The sequence below is a fragment of the Mauremys reevesii genome, linkage group 8 (genome assembly GCF_016161935.1).
Source record: "Mauremys reevesii isolate NIE-2019 linkage group 8, ASM1616193v1, whole genome shotgun sequence".
NCBI lineage: Eukaryota > Metazoa > Chordata > Testudines > Geoemydidae > Mauremys > Mauremys reevesii.
The window spans coordinates 14529526-14554558 of NC_052630.1; the positions used below are offsets into that span (position 1 = coordinate 14529526).

Here is a 25033-nt window from a genome sequence, read left to right on the forward strand (position 1 = left end):
GAGGGGCTGGCCTGCGAGCAGTAGTTTGCCCACCTCTGCTTTACATGGATACAGAGGATTGCCCATGCACAGTCAGTTGCAGGGTAGAAAATTATTTATTTTTCCCCAATCTGATTACTTGCACATCTGATAGCACTTTAGCTGGTGTAAATCTGGCTGTGTATTATCAATGTTGCTGTTTTCCTGCTATAGCACATCAGCTTCTGCCTTGCTGTAAAGGTTATGAATATCTGCAGGGTAGCAGAAAATCTTTAAAAGGTTTGTTTTTAAAGGATTTTACAAAACAAAACAAAAAACCCCAACACCCCAAACCAAGATATACTACTGAAAGAAGACTTCATTAGAAATTGGTTTTTCGGGGGGGAGAATATGATGTCCCTTTAAAGTCGTAGCATTTGGTGTTGCTAAATTGGCTTTGTGTTGCTAGTCTCTGTGTTCCCTTAGTTTACTTGTCATCTGTCCCTGGCTTCATCCCCATATCCATGTTGACATGCTCTCGCGAGGTTCAAAAGGTTTGGCACTGATATAGGAAGGCTTTAAAGAAACTTCTTTATTTGGCACTGGCTTACAGCAATTGCCCGGAAACCTTTGGCTTTCCTGATCTGACTTGATGACCAGTTCTGAGTCTAGCTGACTCAAAGTCAAAATCTTTATTTGGGCACTATCTAATGTTACAGTTCATTTCAAAATATTTCAGTTATGGGAAACAAACAGCAGAGTGTTTTTAAATTTGATCTGCCCCGCCCCCCGTCTCTTTAAAATGTAAAAAGAGGAACTGAAATAATTTTTTGAAGACTTTTTCTGATTATCTTTTGTGTTTAGAAATGACAAGAATTTGAAGTTTGGTCTTCATTGCCTTTGCTGGAGGAGGTTTTGGGGGGTCTCTGCTGTGATTGTGAGCTCACAGGGCTTGACTGAGAAGGCTTTGTGCCAAATACTGGTAAAAATTCTTTCTCCATAATGTCTATTAGACTAAATAGGTGTTAACAGATACACTACAGCTAATGGCTTACTGGTTTTACAGTAGCACCCAGAAGACCAAAACAGATTGGGCTCTACCTGGATTGGCACTGTACCAATGCATAAGTGAACAAGCTGACTAAAATCCCTAGCTGTGTTAAATGCTCTCTTGGTTGTTGTGATGTTGTAATTTCACTAGTCATCTGGGCTGAGCTCCTCCGGTATTTAAGCACCTAGCTAATCAATGGGAGTTACACGTTTAAATACCTTTTGAGGAGCTGGGCCCTAAATGCAATAATCCTTCAGGCTAGATGAGACCTGCATTTCCAGTGTGTGGGTTGTTTGTTAAAGCAAACAGTTTTTATTTTGGGGGAGAGGGGGAAAAAAGGACACAAGTCTAATTTTTTTCCTTTGCAGGCAGGGCCGGCTCCAGGGTTTTTGCCGCCCCAAGCGGCAGCAAAAGAAAAAAAAAAAAGCCACGATCGCATCAGCTCTACTGCCGCTGCTTCAGTTTTTGGCGGCAATTCAGCAGCAGGTGCTTTACTCCGAGAGGGACCCAGGCACCCACCGCCAAATTGCCGCCGAAGAGCCGGACGTGCCGCCACAAGCTCCTGCTAGCTGGGCTGGTGCCTGGAGCTGGCCCTGTTTGCGGGTCAGCTATGAAAGGGAACTTTCCATCTTGGTAGACCTTCAGACTGACTTAAGTCAATCATTAATTCCCATTCTCAAGTACACAGTATGTGTAGTTATCTTTAAACATTGTTTATGTAAAAGCTTAGTAGTGAATGAGCCAAACAGACTTTGGTTGTTCTGGTGTGAGCACTGCCAACTTCTGGAAGGAGAACCACTTGGTCAGTCCGCCATCCTGCATCAAGGGTTAGTCAGTGCCGCATAAATCTATCAGCTGTCACTTTGTAATGAAAACCTTTTCTGAGTGGAGAACGCTAACAGGCATTGTGGTCACTGGATTATCACTTCCTGCAATTATTGTGTACTATGGTTTACCAGGAACATCACTTGAAGTGCTGGCAATGCTGAAGCAGTCTTCCTCTTATTTCGGGCAGGAGAAGGAGCACTGTAATGAGAGCCAGTCTCCTTGCAGTGCCAGGCAGCTATCCACTTCCCTCAGCTTGTTAGTTTTCAACACGCATGTCAGCATTGGGTTAGGAAGAACACTGTGAAATATAATGACAGGAAATCTGGCATCAAAGCGTTCTCAGTTCTGTCAGTGTCATTACAAAAAAGGTTATTTGTTTATCATCTAGTGGGAGTGCTGCTAGTGTCACATAGGCTTTTATTTAGGTTTTCCAGGTGTCATGAGACAATGGTAAAGGACAGTCACTCTCTTAACACTGAACAAGGATCTTTATTAAATGGTAAGGAAACAGATTTTTCTCTAAAGCTACTTTGCGTGTCTCTCCGCTTTTCTCAGTCTCTTTCTTACTGTTACTAGGTTAAAGAAACAGTATGCACATCTTCCTACCTGCCAGTGGTGGTGGTGGTGATGTTGGAGTCTTGCTACTCCAAAATGTGATTGATTTCAGTAGCAGCAATGGTCCTTTCTGCTAATCGGAGGGATGGAGAATATTACACTTGCTAATTTGAGCCAAAATGCTTTTTTTGTTCAGACTAGTATTCGACGGAAAAGAACCCTCCACCTTAGAATTTACACTGCAAGATTTGTCCAGTTGATCCTACACTTAGACTTGCTTTGACAAATCAGAGTAGAGCGAGTGCAAGAAAAGTTTTACAAGTTTTCTTTACAAGCTTTTTGACAGTTCTATTTATTTGTGAAAGCCTATTTGTTCCTTTGGTTGCCTTTTAGTATTGGAAAGCTTCAGACTTGGTTTACCGTGAGCCAGTTTCTCAACTAATGGCAAGTTCCAAATCTGCTGTTGGAAGTGGAGAACTACGATGTTCGAGCTTGTCTACACTGGCAATTTACAACGCTGCAACTTTCTGGCTCAGGGGTGTGAAAAAACACCCCGGTGAGCGCAGCAAGTTTCAGTGTCGTAAAGCGCCAGTGTAGACAGTGCGCCAGCGACCACACATGGCACGTTAAAGTGCTGCCTTGGCAGCGCTTTAGCATTGCCAGTGTAGACTAGCCCTTAGGCTAGCAGGAGAGAAGTCGCAGTACTATCCCTATGCTAAGAAGTTGCGAGGTGACAGTACCATAGGGTCTAATGCAGCATAGTGATTCAGATGATATAGTCGTGGAGCAATTGAGGGGAGAGGGAGGAGGGGGTGCTGCTGGGATATAGAGACACGAAAGCAATTCTGTGTGAGATGTGGTAAGTATGCTTCTGAGCTGTATATATTGTACAGTGAAAAATCAATTCCATGAATGTAATGAGAGAAACAACATTAATTCAGATAAATAGAGCTGCTGTTAGGCAATGAAGTCCAAGTTCCTGGACGTTAATAATAAACACCAGTTCAGTGAGGTGCAGTTAACTGAAGTCACTTTGTAATTTAATTATGTAATATGGATGCTATTAAATTGTTTGGCGTTCAGTTATACTTTTTTTTTAATTAAAAAAAAAAGGCTTACTGAACCCTGGATATCAGACTAGCCATAACTGAAATTTTAAACTAAAATCTTAATTAATTTTCTTTCCTTGCTAAATCCTCCTTGAAAAGAGGTAAATCCCACAGATTTCTTGAATCTGCCCAAATCTTTGAGTGACAGCAGATTTCACATGAGATTGTTTGCTTATCGTTCCCCTTCTTATGTTGCATGTCTGGCAGGTGAAGAACGTTGAGGATCTGTTCCGCTTATGTACATGGTCAGTGTTCAGCCACTGGCTAATCCAGTATTTGGGATATTCTTATGCATATGATCTTGATTCTAGGCATTGTGCTTCATATGACTAATCCTAATTGATTGATTGATTCCTTGGCTTTTCCTTCTGGCTACTCAGAGCAAGTCTACACTACAAAATTAAGTCTACTTAAGTTACGTCAACATACAGCCACTGCAGTAATTGAATCAGTTTTACACGTCCACACTATGCGCCTTGTGTAGGCAGGTGCATCCTCACCTGGAGCGCGTGCACCAATTTAACTGCCAGTGTGGGGCATTGTGGGATTGATTCTGAAAGGCAGCAACAGTCGATGTAAGCAATGCAGTGTTTATACTGACACTGTGTTGGCCTAATTACATCAACTTAAGTGCTACACCGTTCGTGGAGGTGGAGTTATTAAGTCAGTGTAGTGGCCAAGTTACATAGGTGAGAGCTACATTTTAGTGTAGTGCTTATGACATAACTCTGTAGTGTAGACCAGGCCTCAGTTTCCTCCCTGTTTTCTGTACTTTACACAGACTATTCTCCTACCTAGCACTCCATAAAACTGTGCAGTAGAATCTGTATGTGTAGGGGCACTACCTAGTTATGGATGAATAAGTTAACTTCAACTCAGATTCCTACCTTCCTTGCACCAGTGCAGTGGAGAAGGTCTATATATTGGCTGCTTTGGGAGAGTACAAAGGAGAATACTGTTGCCCCTTTGGCTGTGGTTTGCCAATATTTGGGATCTTGCAGGATAGTTTCTGTTAGGAGAATTGCATGATATGGGTCAGGTATATTCCAGACGTGGGTGCCAGTCCTCCAAGTTAACTCTATAGTGAAGACATTCCTATAGTCTTTGGAGATCAATGCCACCACTTTGAATTGATTCTGGGAACAAATTGGAAGTCAGTGTATGTTTTGGAGAGCTGTTATAATAGGTGTATCCTAGCTAACATTACTGAACAGGTAGCGTTAGGCATGTCAGTGCTAGGGTTTTTAAGAATTCCCCACTATTGCTAATGTGGATGCAGCTAAAAACGTTAGTGCCCCTTACTGTAAAACACTTTTGTTCTCGGATTGTCCTGAGGAGACCACTGCTTCTTTGAAATTAGCTATCAACTTGCTTTTTAATATTGACTTCACTATGATGTGCATAATTCCCAGCTGTGCATCATTGAAATGGGAACTTCTGCTCAGCATAAAATAATTACACCGTCTAATGTACAGCAGTGGCCAGAGTTGAAAATCCTCCGAATAAAAAGCTGAATACAAACCACTACAGTTCTGATGTGCCTGTAGAGACTACCCCCTCAGCTGATTTTTTTCAGTGATGCTTTTGAAATAGATTTCATGAGATCTACCCAATGCTGGCAGCTGGCAGGATGGCTAAGAGTACAATATCTAATGTTGTCAGCTTTGTGATTTAGATGGGATAATCTCACTAGTATATTTAGTACATTTGGTGCAATACATGTGAAATTAATGAACTACAGACTTTATACAGTCATGAGAACCAGTGACTATTTTTGAGTTTCCTTGGAGTTGCTTGCTGTTGATCTCCATTCTTATTCTCGGATATGAGATTCGCATTCCTGAGATTTATAGGCTCAGCCTTTTAAACAAGGTTTCAAACATCATTTATTTGTTTGTTACGAACTGGATGGATGTCAAGTCACTTTTAGTGTAGTTTTCTGCTAAGTATTATGGTCTCTGCACTATGTGATGCTAGGTTGAGCCCTGCAGCACAATGGAACACTGAAGAAAATGAATCAGTAATTTCGGATAGAGTACCAGAATAAAGTGTAGTGTGTGGGAAAGCCGGTTGGATGATCTCCTAAAAGGGCACTGTCACTTTCAGCAATGTAACTGATCTCTGCTATTATTTTGGAGAAGTAATCGGTTTGCAAACCTGTGAATCCTAAGTTGTCACCTTATTACCAGCAGCAGACAGAATTCACTATTCTGAATGCCCGTGCTAGCTTGTAGTAATCATCATCATCATTCATTCATGCCCCCCCCCCACCGGTATGGGGGCCACAAAAACAGATCTCTCCATTCTTCTCCTCCTGGGCCATTCGCTAGCTGGTTCCAGGGTATAGCCCATTTTTGCTATCAACCTGAACCACTGCAGTGCCTGTCTGGTGGTTTGTTGGTTGGCTGCGGAGTGTGTATGTCCATCCAGCCCCTTCTTCCTTTTCTAATTTCTTCCTCTGCTGGGAGTTGATGGGTCCTCTCCAAGAGGTGGATGTTACTGATGGTTTGTAGTAATCACGTTGAGGTATTTGGCTATCGTGGATGTAGTCTCTTGCCTAAATAGTTTTTGCTGCTGAAAGTAAAAACACCTTTCTTCCAAGTTTACCAAGACTTTGCCCCTGGATGTGCTTGGTCAGAAATTCTGCAGAATGACTTTGTTGGTTAATGAATAATTTATTCAGTTAAGATATTTCAGAAAGTGTGTTTATAGTTAATCTACAAAAGGGCTAAACTATAATTTAATTGCTGCAATCTATTTTTTGTGGCTGATGGTAAATTGACTTTATTTGCAATAATCAAGTCTTCTTCATGTTTAAAAGTTGCAGGATTGGGTCCAATAGAGGAGTAAAAGGATCTGGTTTATCCATGGAAACCTTGGATGATGCTGGGGAGAAAAGGAAAAATAATTGGCTAGTTTAAAAACTTTAAAATCAGGAGTTTGGTTAGAAAATGTAGTACAAACCTCACATTTTTGTTGTCTCTCCTCTTTTCTATGACTGGTGACGGGACTCTGTAAGATGCGCCAGTTGGACAGATGCTAATATCTCAAAACAACTACTGTCACATTTTAGTAAATGAAGTTGTGTTGACAGGTAATAATAGTATAATTATTGTACTACAAAGAGAAAAGTAGGATTAACACTTACAACCCTCTCCTAGATTCTAGAATGTAGGTGTTCAATAGACAGAAAAGTACTATAGATTAATATACTTGGTGCCAATAAGGGAGAGAATTTAAATCTCCATTGAATGACAGTAGATAGCTAATTTTATGCGTGTGAAAAGAGTCAGGTTTCACACACTTAAAAATAGAATCCTTCCATTCACTGACATTCAATTCCCTTGCCATCTCTGCTTAAACTGACAATGGGAGTCAGAAATGGTGATAGTCTTTGTGTTGAGGATACCTGTCCATTAGGAATTGTACTTGAATTCAATTGACAAAGACCATTAAGCAGCCAGCCTATCAGAATAAATGTTGGTTATATCAGTGGGACCAAAGCTGATCTATTGATCTAGATGTGAAATATCGCATTGCCTATTTCTTGAGCCATCCAGTATGACTTGCATAAGGACTTAGCTATGCGTCTCCCATAACATTAACAGGATACTTTGTCTAACTCAACATGTTCGGGTTGACTTTACTGCAGTGGTGCGCAGCCTTTTCCACTTGCCTCCCCCTCTACCATTCCTGGAATTTGTTGTGCCCCTCCTCCAGTGGTGCCCCATTGCCACCCTTACTTCTCATCTCATATGTAAATGACTCTTTTCTTGTTGAGCTCTTGTGGTGAGAGTCTGTATGCCAAAGAACTGGTGTAGGGCCCAGAAAACTCTCTGTTCCTGCCACTTCATTCAGGTGTGTGTGTGTGTAGGAGGATTACTCTCTCTCAGAGCTTCTGTTGTCCCCCCCTCACAAATATGTGTATATCCAGGGCACCATGATAGCATTGTTTTTGTAGTAGCTGTACTGGCCACTGCTCCTGGATCTCCATTCAGAAGAGCAAGATAAGGTTGCATTTCTCAGCATTTATTGTACTAACTTATTTTTCCCGCAGCTTTGTGGGGAAGGAAGCTATGATGCCTCTGATATCAACTGTGCCAGCCACCCCACCCTCTTTGGCACATGTAGAGCCCAAACCCCTGGATTGCCCGGGTGGAGGAACTTTTGTAGGGTTCTGTGAAGGAGATAATGCTGTGGAGCTCTTGCTCTCTAACCCCTCTTCCACATTCGTTACACCGCGCCCCATTTGTGGAATCGGTGGGGGACTATTGGGCAGGGGCGGCTCCAGGCCCCAGCACGCCAAGCGCATGCTTGGGGCACTCTGCCGGTCGCCGGGAGGGCAGCAGGCGGCTCTGTTGGACCTCCGGCAGGCACGTCTGCGGGAGGTCCACCGGAGCCGCGGGACCGGCGACCGGCAGAGCGCCCCCCGCGGCGTGCCGCCCTGCTTGGGGCGGCGAAATGGCTAGAGCCGCCCCTGCTATTGGGCCCTGGAAAATAACCTGTTGTCTGAAACTAGAAATATTTACAGTTTTTGTTGCAGTAGTGCGTGGCTCTCTCAGTGCCATCGCTGCAATCATCACTTGAACAAACCTATAACAAAGCTCCATAGCTAATGTTCTGACTAAATGCTTTTCCCTCCAGTGAAAATGAAGCTGCTATAAATCCCATTAATTTAGAAAAAAAGTCAGAAGGGTTTTGTGAAGGGGATGGGGAGGGGGGAAGAGGGAGAGACTAGTAGTAAATATTTTATATGATGATAGTGTCTAAGGGCCTCAGTCCAGGTCTGGGCTCCATTGTGCTGGGTGCCATGCAGGCATAGCAAAGACAGTCCCTGCCCAAGTGGGCTTCAAATCTAAAACCCCGCACAGATGAAGAGGTAGGTAATGGGGATCCAGTGATACAAGCAAATAGTTGGGAAACATTTGGGTGCTTGTCAGCCTCTTTGAAACTTTCCAGTCTTCCCCACAGCTCTCTGGCCTGCTCTGACCTTGTAAACGTGTCTCAGTCTCCATTGTTTCTGTGTGGTCACAATAGCCAAAAATGACTAGTGGTCTTTGGGTGCCCAACTTAGGCTCCCCCTCTGGTTGTCTTGATTTGCATTGGTGGGTGATCAACCCTTTCTGAAAATTAGGTCCCTTTAAGGTGTCTCATGTTGGGCGTCCAAAAGTACCTCCCGCTTCCCAGGGGTGTCTCTGTCAACCATTGTGCTGCACCCGGCTGTCACCAAATTCCGACTTGTCTGCTCTGTGGTCACATGTCTCAGAGTGCATTGTAGGTCTGATAGAATGGGGGGAGGTGGGGGAAAATTAAATTGGGGGCAAATAGGGAGGCAGCTACAGGCGTTACAGAAGTCATATAAAAGAGGGAGCAAGGTTCTTTATCCTGACTTCTGTGAAGTCAGTTGTAATTTTGCCCGTCCCTAGAAGAGAGGATGTGATTCCATTTTTTTTCTTTTTTACTGTCCGTAAGCTATGTTTCTGGGTAGCGAGCCGTTGCTGTCTAATTAATATACTGTGCCTAGAAGTGCCCTATATCCAGGTCAGGCAGAAAAACAAGTGTGGGCGAATTAGACCAAAGAATTTGAAATCACTGCATTTTCAAAATGAACTTGTTACTAAACAGCTAATTTAAATAATCTTTTGATCTGAATGATTGCGAAATGTAAGGAGCCATCACTGTCTAATACACTATGTACCCGATATTCAGACCCAGGCAGAAAAACAATACACCAAAGAATGTTGAAATCCAGTCACTTTCAAAGTGAACTTGTTACTAATCAGCTAATTTAAGTCATCTTTTGATCTGAATGATTGTGAAATGATATTTAGAATTAAGGAATGTTACATGTTGCTCTTTCTTTTGCAGTGGAATCTGGTATGTGAGGATGACTGGAAAACCCCCCTGACTACCTCCTTGTTTTTTGTGGGGGTGCTTATTGGATCCTTTATATCAGGACAGCTCTCAGACAGGTAAAGTACATGCAGAAGGTTAGCCTTGTTGCTTCTAGAATTTTACAGCTTGACCTTACCCTTTAAAAAGATGAGCGTAAGCTTTTCTTTCTGAGCATGTTTCAAGACTGATCTGTGCTCACCCGAAATGAGGGTGCTAAGTCATATACAGTGAGATTTTAAAAGGGGCCTAAGGGAGTTAGGTGCCCAATTCCCATGACTTTCATGCGGAACTGGGCACCTACTCCATTAGCTTCTTTGAAATTCCCAGCTCTGTTCTTCTGTTTGTTCAGTAGGCATCTTTAGAATTAACATCAATGATGCACTTCAAACTAGGAACTATCCTCTGCAAAGTGTGCATGTATTTGCCTTGTACTCAGATGTGGTGGTATCTGACCATTCGACAAAGGGTCAGTTGATGTTTCTTTATCCATGCTCTTCGAGTAGTTTCTTCAAGAATAAAACATATTACATCATAATGGAAGACCCAGTCTAGGAGCAGTGAGATGGCTTGAACTCAATTCACCATTTTTGTCAGTGAACTGAAGAGGGTTTGATGGAGACAAACTGAGCAGACCAAAATGAAGGATGGAGCCAGCCCTAAATTACTGTAAATCATAAAATGATCCAACAGGAGCAGATATATTTTTCATAAATCCATTCTTCAGATTAAAGACTAGAAGGGACCATTAGATAATCTGGCCTGACCTCCTGTATATCACCGGCCATTGAAAACCATCCATTTAATCCTGTATTAAACCTAAAAGCTTGTTTGGTTAATGTCTTTCTTCCAGAAAGGCATCCAGTCTTGATTTGAAGACATCAAGAAGATATGGAGAATCCACCACTTTCTTTGTTAGTTTGTTCCAGTGGTTAATCAGCCTCACTGTTAAAAAAACATGTGCCTAATTTCTAATTTGAATTGGTCTGGCTTCAGCTTCCAGCCGTCAGTTCTTGTTATGCCTTTTTCTGCTAAAGAGCCCTTTAGGACCTTTTTCGCCATGAAGGTACGTAGACACTATAATCACGTCACTCCTCTCAACTCTCCTCCCAAAGAGCTGCCATGGTGCATTTGATGAGCTCTCACTCCCTAGAAAGTGCCTCATGCAGCTGGCATAAGATATGATAGGAGTTTGTCTGTCAGAGGCTATATGTCTTCTTGTTGCGAAGGTGTCCTTAATTGAAAGTATGGATGTGAAAGGTGGGTGTCTGGTACCTATTAACCACATTGCTCTGGACGCATGGGGCTTGTTAGCTGTGGTTGGCAGTCCACCTAGGAGAAGAGACTCCAATTTCAAACTAAGAACTTCTGGCCTGGACAACCGGTTTGTAAAATTTGTGCCAATGACACATGCTCTATGGGTCTTTGTCTTCGAGGAGTATATCAGTACAATGCTAGGGCATCCCCTGGAAGCAACATGTGACCGCTTCTCCTGAAAGCTGTGGAAAATGGCAAAAGGCTACCACATTCTGGGTGCATGTGGCTAAAGAAGTGAGCCCAAGACCTACGTTTGGCTTTCTTGAATGTGGGAGCAATGACTGGGAAATCAAGAGAAGTAGCCAAGATGTTGAAGAGAAGGGGAATGCACATTATCTGCATACAAGAGTAAAAATGGAAGGGGTTGAAATCCACTGATGTTGGGGTGGGTTACAAGATAATGTATTATGATTCTGTAGCAAGGGGAAATGGAATAGGTATGATTGTAGCAGTAATATTAAAGGATAGGGTAATGGACGTCCAAAGTAAGAGTGACTGGCTGATGAAAGAATTGCACTGAGCAGAGAACAAATATTGAATGTTATATGCAGATATGCGCCACAGGTTGGTTGCATGATGGAGGAGGAGGAGTTCCAGATAGTTCTGGGCCAAGTGATAAGTGAAGTACCACAAGTTGAGGACATATGGGAGAATGCAGTGAGGGCCACAGTGATTGTCCTGGAGAATGAGACTTTGGAACTAGAAATGAAGCTGATGAAGATACCTTAGTGTTAGCCAGAGCCCACAGCTGGTTGTTGCCAGTGCTTACTTTATAAAGTAAGAAACATCACTTAATGACATACAAGTTCTTTGCCGACAGGTCCCAGATAGATTACTTCCTGAGAAGAGGAAGAGACTAGAAAGTGATTCCAGGAGAGCAGATTGCAGAGCAACATACATTACATGTAGTGGATTTCTGTGAGGGGAGGCTAGTGGGGGACAAAAGATGAATTACAGAACAAAGGATCAAGTGGTGGAAGCTCACAGATAGAGAAGTTAGTCTGAGATTTAAGGATTAGGTTCTATAGAGATTGGACAACAACCAAACCAACACAACGACACCAATGAGGTTTGGGGAGGAAAATATCCAAATATATTACCGAAAGTGCACACAATGCCTCTGGTCAAATGAAAGGATGGAAATGTTATGGCAAGGAGATGTGGTGATCCAGCAATGTGCCAGAGGTAGTAAAGGAGGAGGACCGGTTTAAGCAATGGCAGAAAGTAAGAACTGTGGAAAGTTGAGGAATATAAACTGATGAACTAAATGGTGAAAAGAGTAGTTGTGGAAGCTAAGGGTCAGTCATTTAAAGCCTTATGAACAGAACTAATGAAGGAAAGGGAAAAAGGAATATATAGTTTAGGCAAAGAAGCACAGAGGACTTGGGGGCTGTGAAGTGTGTAAAAGATGGAAGACTGCGAAATCATTAGGAGGTGTCAGCAGTTTTATGAGAAACTATCCAGTGAAGAGACTGCAAAGAAATCATTGAGCAACAACCTCTTAAGACAACATTAAAGATGATGAAACATGGCTAGGCAGTGGGACCAGACAGTGTAACAATTGAGGTATTTGAAGCATTAGGCCAGGAGGGGTAGTGATGATAAGAAATTTTTTTCAGCTCGTCCATAGTGGGAAAAATGTCTGATGAGTGAACTAAGAGTACATTGGTCCCTATCTTCAAGGGCAAAGATGATGTGCAAGAATGTAGTAAGTAACGACCCATCGAGTTAATGAGTCACACAATTAAATGGCTGGAAAGAATTATTGAGAAAAGTCTTCAGGTGAAGCTGGAGTATCAAGTAAGCGACAGCCAATGCCAGGAAGGTCAACAATGGATAAAGTGTTTGCAACCCGAATGCTGCAGAAGAACAGGGAAAAACACAAGGAATTGCACTTTGTGTTTGTGGATTTGGAGAAGGCTAATGACAGAGCTCCTAGAGAATTGATATGGGGGTGATTGTGATCACGCAATCTGCTGGAGACATAAGTTTTGGTCGGTCATGGACACGTATGAGTATAGCGCAAACATAGTGAGAAGCAGCTGCAGTGAGTCATTCACTGTGAAGGGAGGTCTGTATCAAGGATCAGCCTTAAGCCCATTTCTGTTTGTGACTGTAATGGACACCTTGACACAGGAGATTGGGCGACAGGGTCCATGGAGCATGCTTTTTGCCAGTGACATTATGTTGTGTGTGAAGATAAATGTGAACTGGAAAGGGACCTAGAACTAATGGAGGGCTGCATTAGAAGAAAATGGCTTACAAATCAGCCAACAAAAAACAGAATACAGGTGATGCTTTGTCGAGAGGGACAATGAGAAGCCAGTAAAACTAGATGATGTGGTTAGATGTTTGGCTGTATGTGTGTGTTCTCCCTGTGTGTTGCCCCAGCTCTGTGCAGACAGCTGGCAAAGCAGACCTCAAGCGAACTGCCCAATGACTACAAGATCCGTTAAGGTAAGAAGGCGCCAGGCCACGTTTATTGTTGACAAAGCACGGTAATAGCACCTGGCAGACTCTACGAGGATACTAAGATGTGTATACCCGTGACAATGGGGATGCAGCTCAGTGAATGGTAGGACTTTCCATTCCCTCCCTTGGCTGGACAAAGATACTCCCTCTGAGATACATCTTTATACCCTGATACAAACAAGTTATGTACAGCCTCTGACATAGTTAGTTACTGCCCCCTGACGTGGCTAGTTACTACCCATCACCTTGTACATGTTGGTTCGATTAAAACATTTCTATTATGAACTGTCATCCTGACCTTATCTTTTAGGAGGGGTCAGCGTGTTCCTGTTATCCTTGGGGAATGTTTTTGTACCATCTTTGATATCAGGATGTTCTGGTACCACTTGATATTGGGATGTGTTTGCATGAGTGCTCTGTGACTAGCACTTCTTCGGAGTGTGTATTTCTGCAATATCAGCCCTGTTCTTGCCAGATTCTGTGAGCAGGTCCTGCCTCATACCAGGTCTCTGATACAAGGCCTTATGTTTCAGGCTCTCTTCCTACTACAGATGATATAGAGTTTAAAGTCTGTGTGGCAATTTAAATACCTCCATTCAGTGTTGAGCATTGATGGGAATGTTAGGGGCTGCATGAAAAGCAGTTGGTGTAAATGGAAGGAAGTGATGGGAATTCTCTGAGATAAGAATATGCCAAAGAAACTAAAAAGCGAAGTGTATAAGCTCATGATTGGGCCAGACATGATGTATGGCCGGTGAGGAAGAGGGAACTACTACTTCATACTGTTCAGGTGGGTCGCTGTGTAGAATGAGAGCTGATAGGTTATGCAATGAAATGGTATGAGCCATGATTCAGGTAGTCCCCATCACAGAAAAGCTGAGGGAGTATTGACTTAGATGACTGGGTCATGTGAGACAATGAGATATAGGATATGTTGGCCAGAGAGTACAAGAACCAGTAGTCATGGGGCAAAGTACCCAAGAAAGATCTACAAAAGGGTGGTTCGAAACACTGAAGGAAGACATGAAAAATGTTGGTGTCAGCTTGGAAGATGCTTGCCAATAATGCTTGGAGAAGAAGAACAGGAGACACTGGCCCTGCTTGATGGAACAAGGCAAAAGTGAAGAAGAAGAAACAGATTGAGCTCTAAGTCTCTCACTGCAAGGCATTTTCTCCAGCCCTTGAATAATTCTTGTGGCTCTTTTTGTACCCTCACCAATTTTGCAACATTTTTCAAAATGTGGACCCCAGAATTGGACGCAGTTGTCTCGGTTCAGGATTAGCTGCACCTCTGACTCCTCCTCCTGTGGTCTCTCTCTGGACTTTATGCGTCAAGTCTTCCATATCTGTGGGGTGAAATCCTGCGATTCACCCACTCTTAGACTAGGATACCTGTGTACCATTTGTGATTGCTCAGCAGGCCTGACTGGGTTCAAGCCCTGTGAGTCTTCTCTTCAGAAGCTGTGACCAGTGGGTCAAAACAGCCTTTTCAAAATAAAGTATTGTGTAATCCAGATGGTAGGAACAAAGCATGACAAGTGCAAAGGTGGGTAACACAATAATCTATACGCATAAATGACATACCTAAAGCCTAGGTAGGCCTACCTTATCCAGACACCCCCAACTTTGGGAGCGAGGGGATAGTGTACATCCCTGGTGTCTGTCTCCCTCTCCCCTCTTCCTCAGAGTTTGCCCTTTTTGTCCACCCCAAAGTAATAAAAGTCAACCAGAAGAACATAAAATATTATGGGCATCTTCCACATCCTTCATAGCACTATTCCAGTATTGGTCTCACCAGTGTCATACGCAGTGGTAAAATCATCTCCTTACTCCTACTCACTATGCTCCTGTTTATGTATCCAAGCACCATATTAGCCCTTTTTGCCACAGCGTTGCATTGAGAGCTCATGTTGAGTTGCTTGTCCACTATGACCCCTTTTATGGAGCATCCTCAAGGATTTTATGTATCTGCTCAACTCTTGTACAAGGAATCAGCTTCTTGGGATGGTGAATGTGAGTTTGTAAAACTTGATGGAAGTTTTAATCCTAAAACCTCAAGTACTAAATTACATTTAATCCAAAAGTAATCCACTGACTCTTGCCTGAAGAGCAGAACTCGGTTAATGTTATATTTTAAAAAGGAGACATGATAATCACTAAAGCTTTCTGGCACCATTTGTGGAGTGGGAAACCTCTTTAAAAAAAAAATCTACAGCATGTAAATTTGCTTTCAGATAAATTCAGTTCTGCCTTGCAGCTGTCAGGGCTCTGATAGGACTTTTTAGGAAAATTTTTGACAATAAAGAATTGTATGTTTTGAGTTTCACCTGTGCTGTTGCAGAAATCACTCCCCACGTGAGAGAATATTGTAGCCATCCTTTATAATAAAAGCCCCTTAAACTCCACATACAGAGCAATGTGTCCTTATGGATGAGGCAGGTATTCTGTGGAAAAATAGTACAGTCTTTAATGACATGAGTCTATATCATAATCCATATGCACATCGGGGCTGAATTAAGGTTGGAGAGGCAATCTTAATTCTGTCCTTCCCTAACTTTTGAGTGCTTGACTTTGCAACCTTAACACAGCATGTGGAGGGGTTATGTGTCTTTAAATCCAGAGGTAAGCTTGCAGTTATATTTCCATAAGAAAAAGGAATAGACGTAATATCAACAAGAAGTGGAGAAGCAGGAGGATGAAAGATGGAGAGAGGATTGTATAGTTAAATCATTGCTAGATTTCTACGACCTCGGTTTTATCGTTCCAGCAGAGTAAGCCGCTATGAGACTCGCTCTCCTGCATGTTGATTCTGCATCCGCTGAAGTCATGGGCAAAGCTCCCATTGACTTTAATGCAATGCAAGATTAGGCCTCTGATTAACTGTATATTTATCACACTTATTGGCACTCTGACCTCCTTAGATAGATAAATGTCTTGCGTAACTGCAGCTGTTGTATTGCCGTTATCCAAATTGTGCACTCTTCTATACTTTTGGGAGATGAACTATTTCTGCCAGTATGTGAAAATCAAAAGTGTTCTTCAAGAAGGACAATAATATTAAGCCTTCTTTATACTACCTATTATAAAGTTGTCCAACACATCTCATTTTAAGAAACCCATTTTTCTGTTGCTTATAGTGTGACCAAACATATTAAGGGCTTGGGTTGAAATTTTCCATGCCAGGTATCTGCCTCAGGCTGACTTTTCTTTACGAAAAAAACCAACCAACCAAACAAACAAAAACTTCAGCCAGGACAGTTCTGTTGTTTCCAAGAATGAGACTAGGTCAAGGATCTGGGAGGTGAAAGTGGGAGTGGCATGGAGACTAGGGTCAAGGAGCTGGGGTGGGAGGAGATTGGAACTTGGACAGTGAGCCCGGAGGGGGAGTGTGGGACTAGGCTGAGAAGTCTAAGGAGTGGAGAGTGGGTCTGGGTAGACAATAGGGTGACCAGGTGTCTGGTTTTTTACCTGAAAATCTGGTCGAAAAGAGGACCTGACGGTGTCCGGTTGGATCTACTGACCGGACATCCAAAGTCCAGTTCCTGTGGGTGGGGGAGGCGCTGAGTCATCACCTGTGCCAGCCGCTACTCAGCCAGGGCCCCCTCTTATCTGTATTGGGTGGCTGCAACTCCTAGTGCTGACTCCGCAGACGAGTCCCACCCAACCCACGCAGGAGGTGGGGGAGGGAAGGAAGAGGGGAAAAGCAGTGAACGGAGGGAGAGGGAAAGAGAAGTGAATGGGGGTAGGGCCTTAGGAAGAGGTGGGGAAGGGGAGGTTCCGGTACTCCGGCTGGAGTGTTTGTTTTTTAAATATTACAAAGTTGCCAACCCTATAGTAGACAGGGAGAATGGAACTGGGGCAAGTAGCCAAGGGTGGGGTAGAGGCAGATTGGCACAGGGACAGGTTGGAAATGATGTAATATTTGTGAAGCACTCAGATACTATAGGGAGGAAATTAATACATTTGTCTTCATAGTTGCCTTTGGACAAGGCCTAGAGCTGCATACTGAACAGTGAGGAGAAAATAAAATACCGTATTGAATAGCTTCTCATTAAGTGAGCAGTATCCATCCTGTGTGCTGAATGAGGAATGGGATCTGGAAAAAATAGTATGTGATGATGTAATTAAAGGCTATCATAATGTATATGCACAAGGGGGCTGAATTGTATCTATGTCACAGAGATACTAACAACTCTTTAGGATGTCTTCTCTTCTGAATTATTTTTGTTAATGTCTTGAGTTCCAAAGAACCTCAATTTTTAATGCTTCTAAAAATGATGGACTTAAAGAGTGTTGATAAGCTATGTGGCTTTGAGTGGGATGTATGTGTAGGTCTGTATTGAAATTATTTTTATTCTGTATTTTTTTTTAATATAACTTTCCTCTCTTTGTTTTTGCAAAAGGTTTGGCAGAAAGAGTATTCTCTTTGCAACCATGGCAGTGCAGACTGGCTTCAGTTTTGTGCAGATCTTCTCTACCAGCTGGGAGATGTTCACAGTGCTGTTTCTTATAGTTGGCATGGGACAGATCTCGAACTACGTGGTGGCCTTCATTCTGGGTATGAACATGTCTGTTACATTAAATGCTTCCTGAGTGTGCTAGTGAATGACTTAGGTTTTAATTCCAAGCAGATCGTTTGATAAGAGACTGTCACATTCTCCACCATGCATAATCCTCAATCTACTCCACTAGGATATTTTCTTGAAAATATTAAGGAATCTCTGTAAACAAGCATGAACTATATGCTGAAATGTACATTTTACTGTCTTAGACGAAAAGAGTATTTTAGAAGACTTTTAAATAATAATGAAAAAAGTTTCTTTATGCCAAATTGTAAACTACAGTGCCCAGTATGTTTATAAATTGAGGTGGAAAAGAAGGAATTCCCACTTCTCCCTTTTTTTTAAAGTACCTGCATTAGGACCCAATTCAGCAAATCACTTAGATATATGCCTAGGTCCCATTGATTTCAGTGAGACTTCAGCATATGCTCAAAGTGAAACGTATGAGTAACTGCTTAGCTAGGTCAGGGACTTAACAAACTTCCATATTTGGAGTGCTACTCAAACGGTGAATTCAGAGAAGTTGCCAATAATTCAGGTGCAATAATGTTCTGCAGATAAAGGAATTTGAAAGTTTATTATAGTTAAGTACCTTTCACTAATTTTGTCAATTTCTCTCGATCTGGCTTGCGTGGAGTGCTGTGAACACAGTAGTTCATGCTTTGCTCATGGAAAAACATACTCTGGCACAGTCAGGTCTGAAACGCTCCTATCTCTGCATTTTCCTATCTCTTTAGGGAAAGAAACAGAGCTGTGGAAATAGTTCAAGGCCTGTTGTCCAAAGGAACAGCTCTCACAAAAGCCGTGTCAACTCCCTCCCCACTCCACCCACCCACTTGCAGCATTCTTCTTTACAGCCCGTATTTCAGTCCCATGCCAAAGTTGTACCTGGTGTAAATCCATTGGCTTCAGTGAAATTGCACCTTCTTATGCCAGTGCTGGATTCCATTGATCATATTGCTTTAATAACTACAGTGTTGCAAATTAAAATGACCCTTCCATATGGCAAAACAAGGTAAAGTCTGACTAAGTGACCTTTTGCCAAAGGTTAAGCTATTGAAAGGACTGTAGATTTGCATGTATTCTTGACAGTCAAGTCAATGCTGAATTATCCTAAGTTATATTTATCATGATTGCAGTTTGCCCTAAATTTCATATGTTGGAGGAAACAAATTGCTCTTGGCAGCAACTTTGTGTCCAGTGAGCCAAATGAATCCCTGGTGTAAACTTCACTGATGTCAACAGTGTATGTTACACCCAAGATCAGTTTGATCCAATGTCTCAGCAAATGAGTTTTTTTGTGCACTACAGGGTTTTTGAAGGGTTTTTTTTAAAGCCTAAATTTTAAAACTATGTGAGTGCCTAGAAGATATGGATAGAAGGATTTGGGACTCTTCCTGTAGCTGTAATTTAAAAAACTTGGAAAGAAATTAAGATAAACCATCTTGTTTAGGTACATTCTGTGAATGATTTTAATATTACAGTCTTGGCTGTTTTTTCCATTTGACTGCTTTATTTTTCAATGAGATCACATTAAATGTGTATAGTTCACTCACTGTGCCCCCATTGGTTTTGGTTTTAAGCAGATGTTGATCAGACAGTTAAAACATGTAATAATTTTTCACGTTTAATCTCATTTAGTTTACAAACTTATTTTTCCTAAAACCAGAAGCATCGTAACCATATTATAGGCATGTTACATGCCAGATTTTTCTTTTTCAATTGAAAATAGTTTACACCCAAGTTGTAATTCCCTGCAAACTGGGTGGAAGCTGGAAAAGAAAATGCTGATACAGCATAACCACAAATATTTCAAAAGAATGGACTTTTTTCACGTTGCATTTACTACAAAGTATGATTTCCAAATGAGATGATTTTCATAATATTCATTCCAGTGGTAGCCAATTAATTTCATCATCCATTTATCATTGTTTTATTTAGTGTTATGGTCAACTCATATGCTATTGCATATATAATCAGTGCATGTTAAATAGATTTAAGTTGTAGAATAATAGAAGTATAAGATTTAATAAAAGGCCACGCTATAATAATCCTTAAACGCCCAAGAAAGCATGAATTTTTCTTTCAGCGTATAGCTAATATGTCTTTGATAACAGGGTTACATCTGAATAATTATGTTAGTTATACTTTGGCTTTAAATACATACCACCTTATAGGAAAATAGCATCTGTAACAGGCAGTCTCTCAATAGGATACTATGGTTGGGAGTATCTTGTAAAATGCTGATAACACAGGAAAAATGTACCCATTTCTATTCACTTGAGTCTGTGCTACTAGAACACCTGCCGTCCCTCCAAGCGAATCTTAGTGGAGAGATTAAGGGTGGATTTATTTTGTAGAACTGCTTCCAGATGTGAAGGCTCAGATTCAGGGGTTCAATCCACTAGAGAACAGTGTGATAGATACCTCAGACTTGCATGGCATCCTCTCTAAGGGCTTGTTCCATAGCCTGCCAAAGTCAGTGGGCCCGAATTTAACTGATTGTGGAAAGTTATCTCCTAGGGACACTTTATTGAATATTCTCAAGCAAGCTCACTTGACTTAACCAAAAACGTAGTTGTTAAGGGACACGTGGAAGTAAAATATCTTGCTACTGTGCTATCAACATTTTCATTATCAAGAGGGGAGGAGACAAGTGAACTGAGTCCCACAGCAGAGTCTTCCCCTCGCCATGTGGCTGGCTAGCAAGTGATTTGTTCCAGAAGCCAGTTACCTTTTTTTTTTTTTTTTTTTTTTTTTTTACAAAATCTCATTCACCTCTGTCGGGCACTTTCTCTCAACAGCACAGTGTGGCCTTAGACAAAACTCAAGTATCCATTTCTAAGGCATCTGTGTAGCACTGCTCGTAAAAGACGACCTTAAATTGTGAGATTGGCCTCCTAGTAGAGGTGCAGGGTGTGACGCTTCCTGAAGGTACCCGGGGTTGTGAGGCAGCTTGCAGCCACCTGCTCTTAGTATGAGGAAGCCTTGTCTGTGCCTGCCATGGGTCAGCTCCCCAATTCCAGCGGCCATGGGCAACACAAGCACCCTCCTCTTGGCCTGGCAGGCCCCATGTTACTCTGTGGGTTAGCGATAGGCCCTCCAAGTATCTCCCTGGCATATCCAGCCCCTGGTCCACTCGGTATTGAGAGATTTGCTGCATCCAAAGAAATAGTGCAACCCAGTTTACCAGTCCCCCCTCAGATCGCGGCTCTTCTTTACACACACCTCTTAGATATGGTTATAGTGAAATTAAGTACAAGTTTGTTTAACGAAGATTAGAGATTCAAAAAGTAGGAAATAGAAGTATTGGAAAGAAATGGTTACATATAAAAGAAAATCGTCACACACTCTAGAGCCTAGACTCAATTAACAAAATACTCTCAAGTCTTGTAGAATATTGCTCACCCAAAATCCTTGCAGTGCTTTACCGCCAGGCTTGGCTGTGATCCTCCTTTCATGAGACAAGTACGCTGTCAGCTTGCCTCCCAGGTGAAGGATTATGTATGTTTCTTTGCCCCAAGATATACTTGTCCCATCCTTTTGCCTTTATTTATAACCAGGACACCCACTGCTGTGTGTTTCATCTTATAGATTTCCTTTCTTGTAGATTTTGCAATCTCTCTTTTTACAACTGGCGAAGTATGCCTCATGCTGTACGCCTATTTGCATACAATACACCATACCCATATAGTTAAACGGGGAAATAGGTGTCTGTTACCGCCTGCCTGAAAGGAACCTTCCAAGGTATGTCACCTTTTGGTGGCCTGTCTTAAATCAAAGACCTTAAGAACATAATTTTCAGTATAGATACATGCCTCCTTAAATACTATCCGTACATATATTTCACAATGATTATGTCAGCTATGGCTCTCTGCAGAGACCATACGTGCCACTCTTCAGTGAACTGTTATGTATATGTCCAACTCGGAGGATCCCTATAAAACCCATGCCTGCCCCCTTCTGCCCTCTGCCAATTTGCACCAAGAGGTCCCTGGATCACACAGGGAAAAATAAGTTGTGGAGAAGATCTTATTTCCTCTGCCTCATCTCCCTTCTTGGATCTACCTTCAACTCCTCAGAAGCAGAAGAATTCTTCAATACTTGCTAATAAGTATAGGTGGATTGTCCAGCTTTTCCTGAATCCAATGAGGAAATAATTCAGCTGAAAGAGAAAAAAATGTACAGGCTCTCATTCTTATAATTTGACTTGAATGGTATGGTTTTTTGGGAGGAATGCTGTTGAGTGTAGATTTCTGCCTCTCTCAAGGAAAGTTTGCCTGATGGGAGGCTTGAATGGGTTTTCCATTGTTTGGGAAAGAACAGAGTACAATATCTGAGAAATCCAAACTTAAGCCAAATTTTGGTCCAATTGTTGCTGTTAGCAGAATTTCCATTCTTAAATGAGATCAGGATTTGGTTCTACACGCTTAACTTAGGATAATTTATTTGATCAAACCTTGTACTAATGACTTGACAAAAGCTTAGCTGAGGTTTTAGTGCTGTGTATTAACAAAGCAAATAGGTCTATCAGATGAGTTATTGTACTTCTAGCAGAGTATCAGGATAAGTTAAGTATTTAGGATGACCGGGCAGTTAAACGATGGATTTTTGAAAGCACTGGGCAGTGTTTTTACGCCACATTGTATTAGGCTACATAGTTACAGCATGTAACTAGCAATCATTTGGATTCCCTCTGCTTTATCACATGTAGGTTAGAGCAATGTGCTGTACTGGTATGTGAGAATGTGCTGACTCATGAATGATAAGAGAAAGGGAAAATGTCAGAGAAATACCCACCAGCTAGAAAGGAGGAAATGTAACAAGCAAGACTCAGCTGTCGTATAACTATTCCAGGGCGGCAAGCCATCTAGCAGAAAAATATGGTGGGAAAAATGTTACAAAAGGGTGATCCAACAGTGAAGAGTTCTAGTCATGGCCAGGCAGTTGTAACGGGGGTGCTTTTAGGAACCCTTATTTTGAGGGTTGAAAAACAAACCGGGCCTTCTTGGTCGAAGCCTGGTGTTTGAAATAGGGATGTCTTTTAAAAAAATGTTTCTGTGTTAAACTGAGATGCCATTTTGACACTAGCATCATGATAATTTCAGTTAAAACCACATACTAACAGCTAATCCTATACTTTTCCACCCCTGTGAAACACTAATGGGGAAACGTTACTTTTAAATGTTCCAAAACACAATGTAAAATCAGTACTATGCAAGGGGACATGGCAGTGTCTCAGCATGGCTAATAGGTGTCACAACCATCAGCAGCATGGTGCTGATAAGTAGGTCGGGCCATCAGCAGAGATACAGTTTATCCCCATCCAAGCCCTGGTTGTTATCAGTCTTTTTCAGAAGAGATTGTTTGAAGTTGGAGGGGCTGTGCCAGGCCTTTGATCTGAGTTCATGGATCATTACTGAGCCGTACAGCACTGACAGGTTTCTGAGCTAGTAAAGTTGCTATTAACAAGATTGTCTTTTGCTCTGTGGGCTAAGTCAGTCCCATTTGCTGAACTGAAACTCCTTTTAGAAAAATCTGTTGGGTCTCTTTTTAATCTACAATATTGTGGATTAATTTGGAGACATGGTGATTAACGGGAGCTGTATTTGTTCTCTAGTGATAACTATTCCTACATAAATCCCATCTACTAGGCTTTGTGAGTTTAGGTGCTGATTAGGTAACCTTAAATGGTTTTTAACTGTATAACCTCTCAGCAGTTAAGCTGGGTAATTAGCTTCCAAACTCAGTGTACCTGTTTGTGTTCTCCTCAGCATTTCATGAAGGTTAACCAGTACAAGAGAGCAACCTAGTTCTGGGAAAATAATTAGAATGTTAGGTCGTGTCTTACTGTTTAATCCATCCTGTTTCTAAACTCCCTCTGTGCATGTGCATTTGTGTGTGAAGTTAGCTATCTGGTGTTAGGAGACTGGGTTGTGTCTCCTAAAATAGTTTTAGATCAGTGTTCATTTAGCTGCACATAGTTTTTTTTACTGCTTAAAAATTATCCATTTTACTGTCGCTACTGAATCCTGGTTGGATTCACTTCCACCACAACAGATGATGATCAGTGTGTGAGAAGTGATTTAAGTGACTTGGGTGATGAAAGTGCACTAGTCCATGTGAGTTATGGGAATGTTGCTACCTTTCTTATAGCATGTTGAAGGTTTCTTTTAATACTGTAAAGGTGACCTGCCTCTATTGCAAGGCAGCTTCAGTAGCTTCAAGAAGCAACTATATTAAATGAATGTGATGTTGAGTTGGAGACTCATTAAATATTATGCATTTTCCAGCTCCTTAAGAAATCACTAGTCTCTCAAGAAAATCTGATTATGAAAAATTAATATGGACTTCTGCTATTAGGATTTATTTACAGGCTTGCTACCGTTGAAACTTTCATCCCAGGATGATTGGCGGGGGAGGGGCTGCATCAGATAGGACTATAGAGCAAAAGGTTTCCTGTTGTTTTATGTTCAGTAGAGACCTTGCTATAAGTTGAGCTTCTCAAGAGGAAAGCTTAGGCTCAAATAAATTTGTTAGTCTCTAAGGTGCCACAAGTACTCCTGTTCTTTTTTTTTTTTTTAGAGAGGAAGAGTGACCCACGGATATGTAAGGCAGCCATTTGAAGTTCAGTACCCTACAACCTAGCCACAGTGACTAAATAGCATAGGGCCATAGGCATGCGCAGCACATTTCATTAGGGTATGCACCCAGGGAATTTTCTTTCTTTCTTTTTTTTTTAAAGGCCAACATTTATTGAATACTCAATCATAAAGGACATTATTTTTATTCATCAAACAAACTAAAGAAACTAAAACTTAACTAAACTTAATTTTTTTTAAATTAACAACTAAACTTACATTAAAGCGCAAAGCCACTTTTTTTTGTTGAGACATTAGGGTGTGCCTGGGCACACCTGGCACACCCTGTATGCACGCCTATGCTAAATAGTCGTATTGTTTTGTAAAGTGTGCCACTTTCCAAGAATCTCTCCTTTCATTTGCCATTTAAAATCAAATTGTATGACTAGAAATCAACCATTAAATATGAACTTTCCTGCTCATAACTTAGACACTATCAAGGAATGGCTGAAAAAAACAGCTGGTTCTTGCATTTCGCAGGACTGCTCTTTGCATTCGTGGGAGTAGTTTCTTTTTGAACCTTTGTTTAATTTCTGAAGTGATGTCTTTCAGCCGTCTCCCTGGAGTGTCTTTTCTACAAGAACTTTTTCTTTCCTTCCTTAGCTTCAGGCATCTAAACCCAGGTTTGTGAGTTCAGTCCTTGAGGGG

At 41.7% G+C, this 25033-nt stretch overlaps 1 protein-coding gene across 2 annotated transcripts in view; it reads left to right on the forward strand.

The window, feature by feature from the left end:
• The window catches only part of SLC22A4 (solute carrier family 22 member 4), a 58790-nt gene that overhangs the window by 3016 nt on the left and 30741 nt on the right, over nucleotides 1-25033 (forward strand). Inside the window, exons 2-3 of one of the 2 annotated variants that reach the window (XM_039483882.1) lie at nucleotides 9370-9473; nucleotides 17586-17740. In XM_039483882.1, coding sequence (XP_039339816.1) covers nucleotides 9370-9473; nucleotides 17586-17740 — 259 coding nt within the window. The remainder of the gene's footprint in view (nucleotides 1-9369; nucleotides 9474-17585; nucleotides 17741-25033) is intronic. The other variant, XM_039483883.1, reaches the window with a different exon arrangement.